This window comes from Gigantopelta aegis, chromosome 9, assembly GCF_016097555.1.
Source record: "Gigantopelta aegis isolate Gae_Host chromosome 9, Gae_host_genome, whole genome shotgun sequence".
Lineage (NCBI taxonomy): Eukaryota > Metazoa > Mollusca > Gastropoda > Neomphalida > Peltospiridae > Gigantopelta > Gigantopelta aegis.
Window position 1 is genome coordinate 72,424,822 of NC_054707.1, and position 20,859 is coordinate 72,445,680.

General features: G+C 38.5%; 1 protein-coding gene and 1 long non-coding RNA gene across 4 annotated transcripts in view; one reads left to right on the forward strand and one right to left on the reverse strand.

The window, feature by feature from the left end:
- LOC121380970 overlaps window positions 1–20,859 on the reverse strand; it is a 44,201-nt gene that overhangs the window by 12,691 nt on the left and 10,651 nt on the right. Inside the window, exon 2 of one of the 3 annotated variants that reach the window (XM_041510028.1) lies at window positions 18,504–18,581. In XM_041510028.1, coding sequence (XP_041365962.1) covers window positions 18,504–18,581 — 78 coding nt within the window. Of the gene's footprint in view, window positions 1–2,065; window positions 2,204–2,255; window positions 2,333–18,503; window positions 18,582–20,859 lie in introns of those variants that run through there. The other 2 variants (XM_041510030.1, XM_041510029.1) reach the window with 2 other exon arrangements.
- The window catches only part of LOC121380971, a 54,523-nt gene that overhangs the window by 2,966 nt on the left and 30,698 nt on the right, over window positions 1–20,859 (forward strand). The window lies entirely within an intron of this gene.

Below are 20,859 nucleotides of genomic sequence, written 5' to 3' on the forward strand. Positions count from 1 at the left end.
TCAAACCATAAGAACTGCCCTCGAGGGATTGGATACATTATATGAAAGTCATTCATTAAAAACACATTATGAATATCCTCAGTGATCGGTTATAATTGATTGCGATAGAAAACATTTCCGATTAATCTACTTCATAGCAATTAATTATAGATGGAGAGAGAGAGAGAGAGAGAGAGAGAGAGAGAGAGAGAGAGAGAGAGAGAGAGAGAGAGAGAGAGAGAGGGGGGGGGAGGATATTAGCCAGATGGTGCTTTCACTCATGGGGGATTCAGGTTTGTTTTAGTGGGTGGGTGGTTTGCTGGGGTTTTCTGTGAGGGGGCGGGAATATGGCAAACACACAATAGCATATTCCATTACCTGTCGCGGTTGTAGAGACAAGGACTGGGATGTGGATGTGGACAGTAAAATAGGTTGAAAATGGAGCTGCCAAATTGTGTAGAAATATAAAAAAAATTAAAGAAAAAAAAAAGCAATTTTTTCATAGGGCGGCGCCCCATCTCATTCCCGACTACAGACCAGGGGGTAATATGAGTTGTCACATACCGCTATTTAAAGCATATTGACTAATTAATTATTGGATCTCGAATATTTGGTAATTCTGACACATAGTCTTTAAATGATACCCGCTACAAGTTTCTATCTTTCCCACGAACAGGACAGCACAAACCACGGCCTTATGTAAATTACTGGTTCAGCCTAAGACGCACATGTGTGTGTGTGTGTGTGTGTGTGTGTAAATTTGGAATGTGTTGGTAAACTCATAGGCGTACGGGCTCCCATTTTTGTAGGTTGGGGCAGGCTGGTTTTTACCCGAATCAAAGCAAAATTACCGAATCTGGATAGCACGATGAAAATCCATGGTAAAAAGGCTTCAGGTTACCACATTGTGCCCAAATATCTCTATCCTTTTTCCCGAATTAGAGGATTTGCTCCCGCTTCCCCCTGCCCCCCCCCCCCCCCCCCCCCCGTCTCGTACGCTTATGGGTAAATGTTTGCGTTTAATACCTCCATACATATTACGTATATTACCATTAGGCATGTGCTTATTTGTGACATAAATGTTTTTCCCATTACTGTTTATGTAATACTAAACGAAATGTACGTCACAAATAATTATAAATACATTTATTGCATTGACAATAAAAGTAATATACATGTATGAAGAGAGTATATGTAAATACTGTGGGTATATACTACAGTATATGTTAAAGTTACCACTTACACTTACGCGTGGTATGCATGATTATTGTACACTTTCGGTATTTTGATTGACAGCCGATTATGCGATAGTCCCGAGTGCGATAGCACACGAGTTATTTGGTGTCCATGAAAACATCGAAGGTGTGAAATACCTATGCATACTACGAGTAAATGAAGGAAGGAAGGAAATGTTTTATTTGACAACGCACTCAACACGTCATGTCATGTCATAGGGTTTTACGTGCACATTCAGAACAAGCTGTTGTAGCGCACGCCTGTCGTGGGCACAAGAGCCGGCCTTGGCCGGCTCCTCCGTCCATGACAGGAAAGCACTCAACACATTTCATTTAAGATTATATAGCGTCAGACAAATGGTTAAGGACCACACAGATATTGAGAGAGGTAACCTGCTGTCGCGTCTTCATCGGCTACTCTTTTCGATTAGCAGCAAGGGATCTTTTATATGCACCATCCCACAGACAGGGTAACACATATCACGGGCTGTGATATACCCGTCGTGGTGCAATAGCTGGAGCGAGAAATAGCCCAATGGGCCCACCGACGAGGATCGATCCCAGACCGACCGCGCATCAAGCGAGCGCTTTACCACTGGGCTACGTTCCGCTCCTACGAGTAAATGCATGCGGTGATTTCCACATATACCATGACACTGGCGTAGAAAGCGTGGGGGGGGGGGGGGCGGGGCAAGAGGGAATGTGCTCCCACACACACACTTTGTGGTACCTTCCGACGCCCGTGCACGCCCATACGTGACGATACATGAAGAGTGCGAGGTGGGTTTAATAAAGGTGGGCGGTTATATACATTTTTTGCATACTTTTGTCAATGTGGTATAAATATTTACCAACATATTGGCTACCAGTTGTATATCACTCAGTACATCAAGTGCTGTGCTTGAATAGAAAGGGAAAATCCAATCATGGAATGAGTTCACCGAGAGAATTCGATCAAGCACCACAAGACATCTTAAGATTTCTCCGTTAGACACGCATGACTGATATATATACTGCCTATCTAAACATATTATTACTTACATGTTCTAACTTGCTAGAAGTCTTGAAGAATTTAGTCGAAACAAAAATTAATTAGTTTCTGGTGACGTCATAAAAATAACCTTCGCAGGATACAAATGACGTGTTCTACGTCTTTGACCAAAATGACGTCATTGCCACTGCGTAGGACAGACACCGGATATTGGTACTACCATAGCTGTAATCGGCTACATATCTTAGGTCTCACTACACAGATCACTTCCGGGTGACAGTTCATTCATCACGGTCCACTATAGTTCCTAATCGTGGCACATGTTATGGTTCACATATTCACTTCTAGGAAATGATGAAGAATTAAAACAATATTTATGTTTTATGGTAAGCCTTCTGGCTGTATTTTGCCCATGTTATTTTGTAATATTGTGCATCGACCTTTTGGGGCATGGGTATATAGCGCAAGTGACAGCCGGGGTGAATCGGTTAATGAACCACCTGTTCGGACCGGTACTACAGCCAGATGCGGTCATATAGCAAAAAACTGAGATGGAAATGTTCACAATTTTGGAGTGAATATAAATGCTTATATAATGTATGTTCGCAATGGTGTATGTTGTTAGTGCCAACGAGAACCCGTTCTATGGGCAATCTTCGCTTGAAGTTGGGCAGTTTAACATGGGTTTCAATGGCAGATGACATCTGTGTAGTGAGACCTTAGCACCACGATTGAACTGTGGTAATATAATTATTGTAACATACAATTTAAAGTTCTCATACTAAAGTAATTATAAACCTATATTTATGATTTTTAGTTAACAAATACGCCAACAGTTAATTCTGAATAATAAATTTAAGCGTCGTTCGAAAGTCTAAATATATCTGGCCCCGTGCTTATAAACCTTAAAGTCTAGACTTTAACGTCATGGCAACGCCATTCAAATAGTATTATGTTAAAGTCTGGACTTTATTAAAGTCTAGACTTTAAGTTTTATAAGCACGGGCCCAGGTGTAACAAGTTGCCGTATGGTCGCAATTTAAATTTTAAATGAAACAAATGCGTTATTATGCGAAATGTGTTCTACAATGTTAAAGTTATATGAACTGGTACGAACTTGATTCAGAGCCGGTTTAAGGATCTGCGATCACTGTAGCTCAAATAACAACCGGGCCCCTTTTCCAAGATATATATTTCGCAACCCCCTCGGGGAGAGGAGAAAAATTACCTAGGGAAAATGTCACATCACCGCTGGGCCCCCTTAAGCGCAGGGACTGTAGTACGTGCTACATGTACTATTAGGATAAACCGGCTCCGACTTGATTAATGGTAAGTGGACACCCCCCCCCCCCCACCCCCGCCCCAACAGTAAGTCATTACTAAAACATAAAAACATAACGATTTTCTCTACATTTGCTAGCAATATTTCTTTGTGACAGTACCAATATTCGTTGTCGGTCCCACACAGTGATTGTACGCACGTTGTTTTGATTACCGTGTTCCTTATATATGTCGTCAGTGCAGGTAAGCACAGCCAAAATATAAGTAGGCTTTGACACAATCATTTAAGCGTGCTTCAGCAAATCCTGAAATTCGGGAAAAAACGATAGGGATATTTGGGCAAAATCTGCTGGCCTGAAACCTTTTCACCATTATATTTCTACCCACAATATTAGTCCATGCAAAAATGTGAAGTGCTTCGTTTGCAGCCCTATATGGCTGTTTGAGAGTATTGCTAATATGAATAAATGCTGTTATACAGATTCAGGCATTTTCATTTAATTCGGACAAAAATTCTCCCCCTCCCCCCGAACCCACACCCCACCTCCAACCCATCCACATCCCACCACCACCCTACTAAAATGGGAGCTCGAACGCCTATGGGCACAATAACCAGATTGCGTATTTCGAACCATCAAAAGTATGTTTCTTTCACGACATCTCATTGTGTTGTTTTACGAGCTCCCGTACGATACCGTTTATATGTTATGAAACAGTATCTTACGCAAACAGGGGCGGGACGTAGCCCAGTGGTAAAGCGCTCGTTTGATGCGTGTTCGTTTAGGCTCGATCCCCGTCGGTGGGCCCATTGGGCTATTTCTCGTTCCAGCCAGTGGACCACGACTGGTATATAAAAGGCCGTGGTATGTGCTATCGTGCCTGTGGGATGGTGCATATAAAAGATCCCTTGCTACTAATGGAAAAATATAGCGAGTTTCCTCTCTACGATTATATGTCAAAATTACCAAATGTTTGACATCCAATAGCCGATGATTAATAAATCAATGTACTCTAGTGGAGTCGTTAAACAAAACAAACTTCTTACGGAAACGAGGACGATGTCGATATCGTAATATACATTTACATGTATTACAATGCGCTTAATTTAATTGTTTGTGTTCAGAGCGTTGAACTTTTTTCTGTTTGTTTTTTTTTCGGGGGGGGGGGGGGGGGGGTAATGACTGTCGTAATATACTTTTCTTTGGGAGACATAATATTTAAGGAAAATGTAAGGAATGATTATAAGATTACAATTTTTACGACTCCGCAATTTCATCCAAATTTACATTTAAGAAAAATAGGCATCGTAAATTCGACCCAAGCTCATGCTTCTAGTGAACAGGACATAGCCTGATTTAAATTTAGACAGTGATTCATAAGTGAAAAGTCATCACAACTGTTTAAATTTACAGTGAGCTCTGTGTCGTGCAGATTTACATTTGTCTAACCAGTGTTATGAGTGGCAGTCCTCCTAAAGCGAATCACAGTGACTCATGGGAGCATAAAGCCGTACCCAGCCTAAAACACTGGCGTAGCCAGGATTTTATATTGGGGGGAACTCTACTGAGGGGCCAATCCACACTATGTATGTATGTATGTATGTATGTATGTATTGATGTATGAATATCTATATATTGACTGTTACATACATAGATATTAACGCACTGGCACAGGGGATAATTAAATCCTTTCTGGCCGTAGCTGGGACTCAATCTGTGGCACCGAATCGCCCGCAAATTGCAAGACTAACCACGATGCGCTCTGAGCTATCGAGGCATCCATAAAAGGATGCTCTTTAACTCAACCACATGCATGGGGCCTACAATCTACGCGGTCGATCCCGCTTACGTGCACGAAACAGTGGGCAGACCTGGCACTGGCTAGTATGTATTGATGTATGAATATCAATATATTGTATGTATGTCGAGGTTGACTGTTACATACATAGATATTAACGCACTGGCACAGGGGATACATAAATCCTTTCTGGCCTCACAAATTGTCCCATGCCGTTACTGGGACTCGAACCTGTCGCACCGAATCGACCGCAAATTGCGAGACTAACCACGATGCGCTCTGAGCTATCGAGGCATCCATAAAAGGATGCTCTTTAACTCAACCACATGTATATATGTATGTATGTATGTACGATTTAATAAAATATAATACAGTAAAATAAAGAAAAATAAGTGTGTGGTAGTACAAAACAGAATCAGGGCAGATACAAGACTAATACAGACCCATATGAACGATACCCACCCACCCCCCACCCCCGTTATAAATTGTTCATAGCTCGATGTCATGTTGTTGGGGGTGTACATTATCCATTTTTGTGTACCAAAGCTCCACCTGGGGCGACAGGAAAATAGATAACGTGGTGGGGAAAGAATGTAATTGGGGAGGGGGCTACGCTAGTGTATTGCTCCGTACACAAATGGGGGGGGGCGGAACGTAGCCCATTGTTAAAGAGCGGTCAGTCTAGGATCGATCCTCGTCTGTGGGCCCATTTGGCTATTTCTCGTTCCAGCCAGAGCACCACGACTGGCATATCAAAAGGCGTGGTATGTGTTGTCCTGTCTGTGAGATGGTGCATATGAAAGATTACTTGCTACTAATGGGGAAAAAATGTAGCGTGTTTCCTATCTAGGACTATATGTCAGAATCACCTAATATTCGACATCCAACAGCCGATGATTAATAAAGCAATGTGCTCTAGGCGTGTCGTTAAACAAAACAAACTTTAACTTTGTTCCGTACACTCTTTCGATAGTTGATTTATAATGTTAAGTGTGTGTGGGTTTTAAAGAAAATTACATTTTGTGTATACGTCACTGAGTCTTCCATCGATTGTAACTCTTTACAGCTGTTTGCAGTTCTGAGTTTTGCTAATACATCTTTAATTGATATTTATCGGCCATTTATCTTTTGTTTCACGCCCATTAAGCGATTTATTTCTCGCGCTGCGGTGTCGTTAAACATTCATCCGTTCTCTCTGATCACGACTTGATCAAATACTTTGAGAGAAAGAAATAAGGGACCACTTCGTATTGGAGACCACATTTTATTATTAAATCTAACTACTAGTATGTAAATACAGTCCCGAATATACAACATCAAATAACTTTTAGGTATGCAACTCAGCAGCCGGAACTACGTTTCCGGACACATCGTTATAATTTATAGCACACGGTTACGTAGCGACTGTTCACTCACTTAAAGGATTTGTGACATATTTCGAATTAATTAAATATTACATTGTTCGCGAATTAATGTCATTGCATTGCCTTTAAAATATACACAACTGCTCATTCATATTTTGTTATTTCGTTTGCTTGTTTAAATGGAACTATATTCATATATGTAATGATTGGTAGGTAGCGGTTCGCGCGGTGACAAAGGCGAACTATAGTCCTGTTTCAATTGTTTAAACCAATTTCACCAACTAAGGTTAACTTTTAAAACATATTTAACGTGACTTTAAATCAAGTCTAAATGTAAAATTCATTTCACCAACTTGGTCGAAGTCTAAATGCGTAATCATCAATATAAATATATTGATTTTTTAGACTACCTACCACCCATGTCTAACTTGTAGCTCACTTCTGATCAGTATGATGATGGAAGCAGACGTACGCGATATACACATGTTGAATGAAGCTGGCGGTCTTGTACAACGTAGAAGGCGTATATTTAGTAACCGGGTCAACTATTTTGAAATGTATATAGTTGTTTTTCGGTGCGCTTTAGTTTGTTTGGATATCGAGTAGTCATTTCATTAGACATGTCAGTCCATGTTTCATTTTACTGTTTGACGGTATTTGCATCAATTTCCCGATTTTTTAAATTATACTTCCCCTTTCCGCAATTAATTCTGTTAAAAGACTGTTTTCTTCACTACTGAAATTTTCAGAACGTTTTTTCGTTTTGTCCATTTAAAAAAAAAAAAAGACAAATGTCAGTAGATTGCAGGGAATGGCCCTAACAGTTTTGAAATTCTATTGTTTGCTTGTAACAGTGCACGTGCAGTGCGTGTCTTAACTGGTTTTAGACAAGTTTTCGTAAAGACAGTTTTGAGATATTTGGACCAAGTTGGTGACATGTAATTCATGTGTAAAATAAGATTATGTTTAAGAAGACTCAGTCTAAGGAATAAGACTTGTTTAACCTAGACTTAGTTGGTGAAATCGACTGTATTGTTTGGCAAATGTTACATTTAATTCCTATTCAATCCTTGTTTTCTTTACATTTGCATGAAAACAAACCCAAACCCCGACAGGTTTTATATACAATTCATCATCTAAAAGCACGAAGTTGACTTATTTCCATTTTACAAAAATCTATGTATATTTTCAATGTAGTTTCGTTCTCCTATAAATAACTAAAGGTGTTGTGTACAGTGGGAAATCATCGCTATTAACTAGTCGTGTTTGGAAATGAAATTCCAATTAAAGGGACATTTCTGAGTTTGCTGCATTGTAAGATGTTTCCGACTAATAAAATATTTCTACGATTAAACTTACATATTAAATATATTTTCTGGTTTAGAATATCAGTGTCTGTATATTCAATGCAGGCCCGTACGCAGGATTTTTAATGGGTGGGTGCGAATTGCTCATGATGGGACCAATCAACATAAAAATAACCCCTCAAAACAACAACGATTACGTAACATTATTTAAATTTAATAGAGAAAAGTGGACCTTTAGTAATTTGGGGTGGTGCGTACACCCCCGTCGCATCCCCCCCCCCCACCCCCACCCACCCCTGCGTACGGGCCTTCAATGTGTTTCTGGTCGTCTTAATATTTGTAAGAAGCCCAAACTGGATTTGTCTTCAAATAATTTCGTACGTACGAAAAAAATTAAGTTTTGGAAATAAAGTGAAATTTAACCTAGTACAAATATTAGAACGATCAGAAACACGTTTAATATACAGCCACTAATATTTTATGCAGAAAAATATATTTGATATGTAATTACAATCGTCAAAAAGTCTTTGTTAGTCGATAACATCTTAACAAGTGCAGCAAACTCAGGAATGTCCCTTTAAGTCTTTTGTAATAAATACAAAACAACACATGCGGGGTTGGGGTTGTTGTTTGTTTAGTTTGGGTTTTTTTTTTTTTTTTTTTTTTTTTTTTTGGGGGGGGGGTTCGGTTGGGTTATTTTCGTGTTGTTTGTTATATTTCGCTAGTGTATTTATTTTTTTTTTTTTTTTATTTGGCGGTGAAAGGATGAAGTCTCTAGTGGGGGGATCTTCTCGGGAGTGGCTGTCCTCCTATAGACGAGGCCCTTAATGATTCATGGAATCAACCACTATTTTGTCAAATGCCCATTCGACTCTGCATTGTGCCGATATACGGCATTGATCACGTATTACGGTTGTATTCATTTTGCATGGTGTTTTTTGTTAAAGAAAGTGTGGCCTAAAATGTATTCTTTATTATTTAAAGCCACTAGAAAAACAAACAAGAAGCTCAGTTTATATGAAACCTTTCAAAGTTTGTTTGGGATAAAACATTTTGATGATGTATGTTTTGTTATTAATTTGTTATTAATTTACATTCATGCTACGTAAATGAGCGGGTGACCTAGTTTCGACTAGATCATTTATTAATGTTTTTGGCGGGAAAATCTACTGCTAACACTGACTTATGATCCCCTGATGTTTATTCTCTGAAGAAATCCGATTTAAAAATAATAATAATTTAATTATGACTTTTTATTTTTGAAAGTAAAAACCTCAGTTTGGGACTTTATCTGATAATGACTCAGATATAATACATGTATAAGTAATGTCTATGTTTTAGGAATAATAACCAAAACAATAGTTTCTAATGAATCCGTCAAGGTAGAACTTCCTGCGATATTTACACACACTCACACACATACACACACACACGAGTGCGGTTTTTTTTTTTTTTTTTTTTTTTTTTTTTTTTTTTTTTTTTGGGGGGGGGGGGTGTTTATTTTCAAATACCCGGACCCCTGCACATTTCAGATGTTCTTCCATTGTTTTATCTAGTTAAAGAAAATGACAGACATTTGGGATATTAGTTTTTCACCTTTACAATAAAATCGAATAAAATTGACCGCGAAATATTTCTCTATCGAACATCTTTGGGTTAAAAGAGTTTTTCTCTCTCACCCCACCAATCCTCGTTCCCTACCTCCGCCCACAACACAAAAAAAACCCCACACAGCTTTGATCACTTACCGTGGAGCTAATACAGCTAATCAAAACAGTTTCCAAAGAGAATGGTGGCATTAATCCTGACGACAAAAACAACAACTGTGACCTGTCTGCTGTGTGTGTGTGTGTGTGTGTGTGTGGTTGGGGTTTCTTCAACCCTCGGTATCCATGGTAAAATCGTGTTGACCACATATAGAACAGGATGACGTTCACAGTTTCCAGAGTAACTGTGCGGCAGATTAACTTAAAGTGTGGTTCTTCACTTTCCTTTCTTCTTTTTTTCAATACAGGTCGAGTGTTCCTAAAACTGAAATTTCAGGACGTTGATATTCTGTTAACCATATTGTTAACCGAAACTATTCTATTAACAAAGGGCCGAAGTAGTGGTAAGAGTGTTGTGTAACAAACAGTTCTCCTTTTTCTTCCGATCCAAGTCATCCAGGTCAAAACCAGATCGCAATGGTAGGAGCATACTGCCATAGAACATGTGTATGCATTAAAAGCCTCTACATATTAACGCTTTCATTTGGGTATGGGAAACCTTTTAACATAAAAGTTAGGCTCTGAATTTGAACTGTATTTTTTAAGTTATTAAATGAGTTACAGATATGTCATCTTGCAATGCAACAAAGTGGTGCTTTCACAAACTGTTCGCAGCATACAAGGCAGCAAAACAAAGTCTTGGATGTCGTTAACCTATCGGACGTGTAGCCAGGGTTTAGATAGACTAATTAATAGCTTACACAGAAGCCAATAGCAAATCCACAACTGGGATCAATCGAGGCCAATATGTCGGAGACGAGTCAGATGTAGCAGTAACTGGTTATGTGTGTAGCTGAACAGGACTCCCATCCGGTGTGAATGAGAGAGAGAGAGAGAGAGAGAGAGAGAGAGAGAGAGAGAGAGAGAGAGAGAGAGAGAGAGAGAGAGAGGGAAGAGAGAGAGAGAGAACAGAGAGAGACAAACACAGAGACATATGGAGAGACAGAGACAGATAGACACAGACAGAGAGAGACAGACAGAGATAGAGAGAGCGAGAGAGAGACAGAGAGACAGAGAGAGACAAACAATTAATTTTTCGTCACAACACATATCTTAGTCGCAATACGTGTGTGTGTGTGTGTGTGTGTGTGTGTGTGTGTGTGTGAGAGAGAGAGAGAGAGAGAGAGAGAGAGAGAGAAACACAGATATACCCCTTCCCCTCAACCTCCCCTCCCCCTCTCCCATTTAATCTGTGATAATTTCTTATACAATCCTTACTAAAGATGACGACTCCACCTCCGGGCTTCTCTAGATCGACTACTGGTATCATACTCAGATTGCTGCAAGCTGGCATTCTTGTCTGGTCTTATTACTATTGATTCGCTATTGATTTATTGGTTCTGGGGATTAGCGTAAATCAGATGACTGGAAATATTGGCAATGTGGATTTGACGCCTAATATCTGCGATAAATCATACAGCGTTCTTAAGCGAGCTTTCGCAAGCAAGACAACGCAAACGCGAGGGACACGAACAGCCATATGAAGTATCGTTATATTCGTTGACCTTCATGTACAGATGAACTGGGTCTTGGTGTAGACAAACTGAGTTCGTTGATTTAATAACAAAAGTCATTAAAATATCCCTTATTCGCTGTCACTTTAATAACCGCGTTCTGAAGGGTTTTGTATTAAATATAATGTAAGGCCAAAATATTATGTTAACATATTGTGTTGTGGTTTGGGATGGGGTTCGGGTTTTTGTGCTTTTTTAGTAGGGTTGGGTTTTTGTTGTTGTTTAGTTTTGGGTTTGTTGTTGTTGTTTGTTTGTTGTTTTGGGTTTGTGTGTGTGGGGTTTTGTTGGGGTTTTTTTTTTGGGGGGGTGTTTGTTGGGGTTTTTAAGTTTTTGTGTTTCGTGAAGTTTTTCTTGTTTTGTTTTGTTTTGTTTTATTTGGGGGTTTTTTTTTTTTGGGGGGGGGAGTTTGTTGTTGGGTTTGTTTGGGTTTTTTTTTGCTATTTGCGATTTGATATACCAAAGTGGTAAAACAAACTATAAAGACGTTTAAAAAAATTCAGTTAAATCAGTGTTGGAAACCAAACTGCCTAGAATGCGAAACCCAAATGTGCGAATGAGGAGTTCAAATGAGAGAAGCAAGCACGTTGTCTGGGAGACAGTAGGTAAAATGTGTTAATTTGTAGCTAGCAACCAGACTGTGATATAATTCCTGTAGATAGCTGCACCGCGCAGTGATAATACCATACCTTCAACAGATATCATGTCTAGTCTGGTGTGTTAAGGGTCGTCGTTACAATGTTACTGTGGCAAAGTGAACGTAAAACAACAATGGCAAATAAAGGGGATCCATATGGGGTTCACACACCATACAACGCCCACGAACTCGTATAATCACTTCAAGTAGAAAACCATGGATCTCGTAGTATACACGAACTAAATTACTGACCTTGGTCATATATTTGTTATTTATAGGGGGGGGGGGTACCTCTACTGTAGGCCCTACTACTGAAAGCGATGACATTTCATTTTATGGAAGTTTCTCTTAAAGGTTCTGTGATGCTATTTTAGAGGTTAACGCATTCGATTACTGTCAAACTTAAAGTTTGTTTTCTTTAACGACACCACTAGAGCACATTGATTCATTAATCATCGGCTATTGGATGAGAAACATTTGGTAATTTTGACATATAATCTTAGAGAGGAAACCCGCTACATGTTTTTTCCATTAGTAGCAAGGGGTCTTTTATATGCATCATCCCACAGGTAGAATAGCACTTACCACGGCCTTTGATATGCCAGTCGTGGTGCACTGGTTGACACGAGAAATAGCCCAATGGGCCCACCGACGGGGATCGATCCCGCCCCTCGTATAATAGCAGGTGAAGGGTGGGGGGTAAAATAATATTTTTGAAATTCAACATGAAACCATTCCTATGATATTATGCTTCAAAAGACATTTCTAAATAGCTACATGACATGGGTTTAGTATCATTTCTTTATCCCTTCTCAATACAAACTCTAATGTAACTTTACAATAAAACGCGTCATATATCTGTCAACATTTTGTCATAAAATGTCTGTCATTATAAAGTATGCTATAATGAACTACCAAAATGTGTATTTTTATTCATCAATATTGAAACTTTTAATATAACGAATGTATAACTTGGCAGAAGCGTAATCGCAGATATGAAACTGTCCGAGAGCACTGCCACTCCCAAGATTGATTTGATAATCTCAACATGCGAATAAGAGATAACTTTGGATATTTAATTAGTTATCATGGCAGCCCAGTGGTACGCATTACTCTTACAACGAACCTCAGTGTTTGAACGTTCCATGGTCGTAATGTCATTAGAGTGACAAACTCAATTTTAATCAATCGACAATACGAGATTTTGTCGGGAAATATGGCTACAATAATGGCTATAATAAGTGATTAGAAGAGATTTGAAAATATCCTACTAATAAAAGCTTTTAAAGGTCGAACCTTTCTCTTTCTTGTACTCTGAAATGAACTAAATTACTGACCTTGTTGATATATTTGTTATTTATTGGGGGGTTGTGGGGGGTTTGTCGTTTTTGTGTGGGGGTTTTTTTTTGTCTTTTTTTGTGGGGGTTTTCTTTTTTAACCTCTACTTTACTACTGAAAGCGATGACATTTCATTTTAAGGAATTGTCTTTTAAAGGCTCTGTGATGCCATTTCAGAGATTAACGCATTATATTACTGTCAAACATGATCACTACCACAGCTCTGTTTCAGCATCAGCAGTCAGAATAACTGTCGCCATGTTGAAATATAATTCTTAGTCCCCTATCGGTTCAACTGGAGGGCACAATAGGTTTTATCCCCATCATTCTGTCTTTCTGTCTATCTGTCCGTCTGTCCCACATATAGTTTTCGGGATACTGTTTTCACAATGCCTCAGGATATTGAGCTGGAACTTTGTGCATAGCTTTATCATGTACTGTTACAGGTCACGTTTGACTTTCATGGTGATTTACTCATTTCTTTACAGAGGTATTGCCCTTGAACTTAGGATATATGAAAATTTGTTTTCCAGACCTTTTTTCACAATGCCTCAAGATAATGAGCTGATATTTTGTGCATAGTTTTATCATGTTACAGATCATGTTTAACTTCCATGGCGATGTGGGGTGGGATGTACCTCAGTGGTACAGCGCTCGCTTGATGCACGGTCGGTCTGGGATCGATCCCCGTGTGGGCCCATTGGGCTATTTCTCGTTCCAGCCAGTGCACCACGACTGGTATATCAAAGGCCGTGGTATGTGCTATCATGTCTGTGGGATGGTGCATATAAAAGATCCCTTGCTACTAATCGAAAAGAGTACCCCATGAAGTGGCGACAGCGGGTTTCCTCTCTCAATATCTGTGTGGTACTTAACCATATGTCCGACGCTATATAACCGTAAATAAAATGTGTTGAGTGCATCTTTAAATAAAACATTTTCTTCCTTCCATGGCGATTTACCCATTTTATCACAGAGTTGTGGCCCTTGAACTCAGGAGATACGAAATATTTTTGGGGTCCAGTAGGGAACCCGTATTGCTTTAGCAGTACTCTCAGAATACATTAGTTTCGTTCATATAAAAAGAGAGATCGTGTAAGAATTACATTGGAAATAAGACAGCTTAGATCTTGGAGAAATCACGAATGATGCGTATACCGCTAACATTTATGTAAAATTAATATTTCGTCACAACACATATCTTAGTCGCAATACATGTGTGTGTGTGTGTGTGTGTGTGTGTGTGTGTGTGTGTGTGTAGAGAAATGCAGAGAGAGAGAGAGAGAGAGAGAGAGAGAGAGAGAGAGAGAGAGAGAGAGAGAGAGAGAGAATGAGAATCAGAAATATTAATTAAACATTTTACTGCAAAGGCAGAGAAACAAATCAGTAGGTAATTTAGCGAAGTTTGTGCCCACGGGGATACCAGTTTTCTGGTTGTAAGACCTTTTCCCTGGAATGAACATTTACCTTTCGGTGATGCACTGCCAACGTTAAACAGCGGAAATGAAAGGCTATAACTGATTATATTTCCCCAAGGATCTGTGTGTTGTGAGCATTAATATTAACTTCGCGGTTATGGCAACACGTGGTGGATTAAATCGGACGCTTGTCGAGTTCCACAAGATGGCACTGTAGATAATATAACTGACGCTGCACCCAGGCGCACCATGACAATTGATCGTTTTATTTTGCTGATGTGGATAAACTTCATTGTGTAAATTAATAAATGTCACATCTCCATTTGGATCAATCTCATTCTGATTGATTAATAATTGTTATTTCTTCATATGTATATTCGCATTGCTATAGTTAATACATTGTTATTTCCTTAATTTTGATAACCTAATTATATTATAGTTTATAGTATTATTTGTTAAATTGATAAACTTCATGAACACAGTTAATACATCGTTATGTGGGGTATTTTATAAATATTATAAATATTATTATTATGATATACTGTTATTTTATAATTTTCATAAACGTCATCATCGCAATTGATACATTGTTATTTCCTATTTTTCCTACACATCGTCACAATTAGTGCATTGTTATAGCTTCTCTTTTTATTAAATATTTTTAATAAACCTCAATATCATGTTAATTGTTCTTTACACACACACACACACACACACACACACACACACATATATATAAGTATCCTAATTAATAGCTGTCATTTCCGCATTTTAATACATTTCTCTGTTGTATTGTATATATATATATATATATATATATATATATATATATATATATATATATATATATATATATTTGTAAACACCTCAATGTAACACCGTTTGGTGTTCTGAGTGAATAAAGTTCTGTTCTTCTATGACATTGTATCACGTCGTGTGATTTTTCCTCAGGGATGTGCATGATTACGTTTGTAATCATGGTCTTGTAAAAATATCTATTGGACGTTTATATATATATATATATATATCAATTATTGACCGTCATTGAGGGTAATATGATGAGGGACCGAAGAAATTGATCAATTTCTTCGGTCCATAAAACATGATATATGCCCGAAATGTGGTCAATAATTGTTTTATTACATAATGTCATCCATAAGACTCGTACATTCCTGCTTTGTTTATCAGAATCGAAATACGTTAACCCTTATAATTTCCCGCAATGCGTTAAAACTGATGGGATTTAGTGACGTCACGTAATCCTATGACGTTGTATGACACGCAGAGGAATGCGAAAATAAACAGTTGAAACATTACAAGTCAAAGAATCAAATTCGAGATGTTATAACCAGCAAAAGTGCCCAAATCATATTAATAGCAAAATAAAACACAAAATGTGATAAATCTGAACATACATTTATACTGAACAGTTACCGATTACCTTCAAATGCATTTTTTATTTGTAACATAAAATCCTGAGTGCCGATTCTAATTGCATTTTGATGTATATATACTACTTAAAAGAATTTAAGGGTCAGACGATATTTTCTACATTATTTTCTGAATGTCAGTTATATTAGCTAGACCATAATGTCACGCATGGTATTGTTCCATTTTGACGAAAGTGGGTCTAAGCAACCCATAAATTAATTAAAATCCACTGTCATTGACACTGTCGACTAGTTCTAATGGCGAAAACAAGCTTACATTTGCACGTAAATTAGGGCGAAAGCGAAAGGTCTGCTAAGTGCCCATAACTTGCTTTTTCACAAAGCGCTTCATTTGCACGCTTTGCATGTGTATTCCATGTTCCCAATGCTGAATTTCCGTATAACTGGAGTTTGCGTTCGTGTACGGTGCACAATCCAAATTCTACAATGGTACGACGTCAACTGACTATCGAAGATCGAGGAAGGGCTATTGCTTGGCTTCAGGATGGCAATATATATGTTGCTCTGAGACTTGGTGTCAGTCAGAGTGTCGTTGGCCGACTGTGGCAACGGTACCAAGCAACGAATTCTGTTTGAAATCGTCCACGTTCGGGAAGACCCCGAAGCACTACAACTAGAGAGGACCGCTACATCACCAATATGGCTCTACGTCAACGCACAACCACTGCACGCCGATTACGTAACAATCTGCGGACTGCGACTGGAACTCGAGTGTCTGATCAAACCATACGCAATCGTCTGAGAGCCAATAATCTAAGCTGCCGTCGCCAGGCTGTTCGACCACCACTCCTACCACGTCACAGAACGGCCAGACGTCACTGGTGCACACTTCATCTGCGGTGGCAACGTGTTCAGTGGGGTCGAGTGATGTTCACTGATGAGTCCAGGTTTAGTCTCCAGTTCAACGACGGTCGGGTTCGTGTTTACAGACGTCCTGGGGAGCGCTTCGCTGACGTTAACGTTAGACAACGTCACCGGTTCGGTGGTGGCAGCGTCATGGTGTGGGGCGGCATCTCTATCCACCACAGGACCCCCCTCTATGTGGTGGATGGCAATCTCAATGGAATCCGCTATCTGAATGAGATTATCCGGCCGTTGGTTCTCCCAGGCCTTCAGCAGATTGGCGGCGGGGCAGTTCTGCAGGATGACAATGCCAGACCCCACCGCGCCAGGGTGGTAACGGACTTTCTCAGACAACAAGGTATCGCCAGGATGGATTGGCCAGCATATTCGCCTGACTTGGCCCCAATAGAGAACGCCTGGGACGAATTAGGCAGGAGAGTTCGGGATAACCATGCCCCTCCGGCCAACCTTCATGATCTGGGTCAACTTCTTATGGCAGAGTGGCAGGTCATTCCCCAAGAGTTCTTCAGACGTCTGATCAACAGCATGAGGCAACGATGTGTCGAGTGTATTCGCGCCAGGGGTGGATTCACACACTATTAAACGAATGTTCTAATGTGTAAAATCCATGTTTGACAACCTTCAACTTTGACAGCATGTCATGTGACTTTCTTGTATACAATGACGTTTATTTGTGGGTTTTTGTAAATATGGAACAATAAATTAAATTTTTGGTGTAGTTTACATCATCAATCTAATACACTCTGAAACTTATTTGGTTATAAATTTTTTACCCTTAAATTTTTTTGAGTAGTATATATCATGTACGTTTCTATATTCTATACACAATTTGATGATTACTGACCTTGTTTTTGTCGTATTTGCGGAATTAAACTCGGTATGACTAAAGATGTTGTCTTTTTGATGAAGAACAGCAAAGCGTTTTGTCACAAGGTTGTGCTTGTTTACATTAGAATTAGCAGTTGACGTTGCATTACGTTACCTACTCATTTATTGGATAGAATTTTGTCTCATCTTTATTTTCATTGGTCAGGGCAATATCACTTTTGATATATCACTATTTACGGACGGTCATGTGACTGGTTTTTGACCAACAAGAAATACACATATATTTTTATTATGTAATAAATATATATATATATATATATATATATATATATATAGATAGATATATGACACGTCACCGGGGGAGGAGCGGGCAGGTAAACGTATCCAATTTTGGTGACATTGTTTTCCTATTTCGCAGTTCTAATATTGGTCATAAAAATTTTAAGTTAATTACAAAACGAAGCCATTTATTTTATGCTCAAATCTACAATTATTATGTAAAAGCCTCAGTGTAAATACATAGTTTGACACCTAATAGCTGATGTATTTTCGTGCTGGGGTGTCGTTAAACATTCATTCATTCATTCATTCATTCATGCTGTATAAATAAACCTTCCTCGTAATGGTCACATATAGTACGCTGCATGCACTGCCTGTATAGTATAGAAGGTTCGAAAGCTGTATTGAATGCATAATATAATTTTACTGAATCTTATATATATTATAAGATGCTTACGTCTTTGACTTTGTCAACAACAGATTCAACCAAGTTGGAAGCAAATCTTCGCATTTCCTGCTCCAATTCCACCTCCTCCTGGAACAAAATTAATTCTTTAAATCACAGACTATCTATAAAAGACACAAATAAAATGTGGGTTTGTTTATACTACAGCTAGTTAATTTCCCCCGGTATAATCGGAAGTAGAGCGGTGCCTGAACCTCTTTTGGATATAGGCACGTTAATAAAGTTAAAAGAAAGAAAAAGTAGAGCATGGATGGCAATTTTATATGAATTTACTATAATAAATTCTGGATTCTAAATTGCACAAATATTTGTGTTTCTTTTTCACGTTCTTCGACCCTTTTAGATCTTGATTTTATCTAATAACCTTTAAGTTTTTCTTTTCTCAATCCTTATTTTTAATTTATTTTACTTTCAATGGTTTCTAAATCGGATATATTTTTATCTTCTTCTGCTTGAATGTCATCTCACATTTGTGTTCTAATTTATTACAGGGTTTTTTTTTTTTCTTGTAAGCAAGAAAGGTTATTGTTTTAACTTTATTTCAGTTAGTACGTAGAGCAAGGATGACACTTGTAAAATACACACCAAATACCAGCCTCAGCGTAGTATCTCCATATCAGTCAAAGACTGGAACAATGTTTCTTGCAGAAAAATGAAACTGAGTTTTAACAGTCAAAAAAAAAAATCTGTTTTATTTAACGACGCCACCAGAGCACAGTGAATTTTTTTTATTTTATCATCGGTTATTGGACGTCAAACATATGGTCATTCTGACACTGTTTTTTTTTTTTTTAGAGGAAACCCACTGTCGCCACAAAGGTTACTCTTTTAAGACAGGCAGCAAGGGATCTTTTATTTGCGCTTCCCACAGCTAGGATAGCACAAACCATGGCCTTTGTTGAACCAGTTATGTATCACTGGTCGGTGCAAGTGGTTTACACCTACCCGTTGAGCCTTGCGGAGCACTCACTCAGGGTTTGGAGTCGGTATCTGGATTAAAAATCCCATGTTTCGACTTGGATCCGAATCCAGTACATACCAGCCTGTAGACCGATGGCCTAACCACGACGCCACCGAGGCCGGTCAGTCAAAATAAGGCCATAACGAAAACACCGAATTCTCTTTCGCTAACCAACCACATTTATCCATTAGCCCGTGCCATAGACGGACGTGTGTGTGTGTGTGTGTGTGTGTGTGTGTGTGTGTGTGTGTGTGTGTGTGTGTGTCCCCAGAACAGCGTGCATTAACCTTAATAATATATAAGTACGAAAATAAATTTAAAGAAAAAGTTGCCTTCTTTGAATAGTGTACGACATGAATCACTTGCTTTTGTTATCACTGTAACATTTTGTGAAATATCTTAAACTGTAAGATACTAATCCTTACGACATTTTACACTCTAGATCAAAGATATAAAATGATATTGTACGCGATGTTTAGCAACTTCAAGGAAATGTTAAACAAGAGGCCAATTAAGTTTCAATTTTCTCAGTAATAGATAATTCATTAATTTTTAAAGACCACCTAATGTTAAATGTTTTGTTTTTGTTTGTTTTTTAATTTAATAGTTTGTGCACACCACGTTTCTGAACTATTCGATAAAAACTATAGGAGAAGATAGACTTTTAAATTTTCAATGTTAAATTTTCAATGTAAATTTTCTTCTGGGTTATTATTATTTTTTTTTTAATTTAATAAAAATTCTAAATTTCCTAAATATCTCTTAACTAGTTTGTGAAGACTGCTTCAGTGATTGCTAATGCTAAGTTTCAGAACTATCCAATCAAAACTCTAAGAGAAGATAGACTTTTAAATTTTCAATATTAAATTTTCAGTTTCAAGTGTTTATTTTTTAATTAATGGAAATTCTAAAATTAAAAAAAAATAAAATAATAATATCTATTAGTTTATGGAGGGTGCCCCAGGGGATTATGTACCATGTTTCAGAACAATTCAATCAAACCTACAGAAGAAAACGTTGACGGACACCGGTCGGACAAATTGGTATTAGAAGAGCTCCGTTGAAGAACGTCAAAGCGGAGCTAAAACTAAGTTAATATTCCTTCATGACGTTCTGGTGAATGTGTCGCTTTTGTGCTTCCTTCGGCAACATTTGATACACACATGTCATTTACTGCAAAACAAATAATTTGACATACTGGTATTCATTGTCAACACCCACCCAGTGTACGATATCAACACCCACCCTGTGTACGATATCAACACCCACCCTGTGTACGATATCAACACCCACCCTGTGTACGATATCAACACCCACCCTGTGTACGATATCAACACCCACCCTGTGTACGATATCAACACCCACCCTGTGTACGATATCAACACC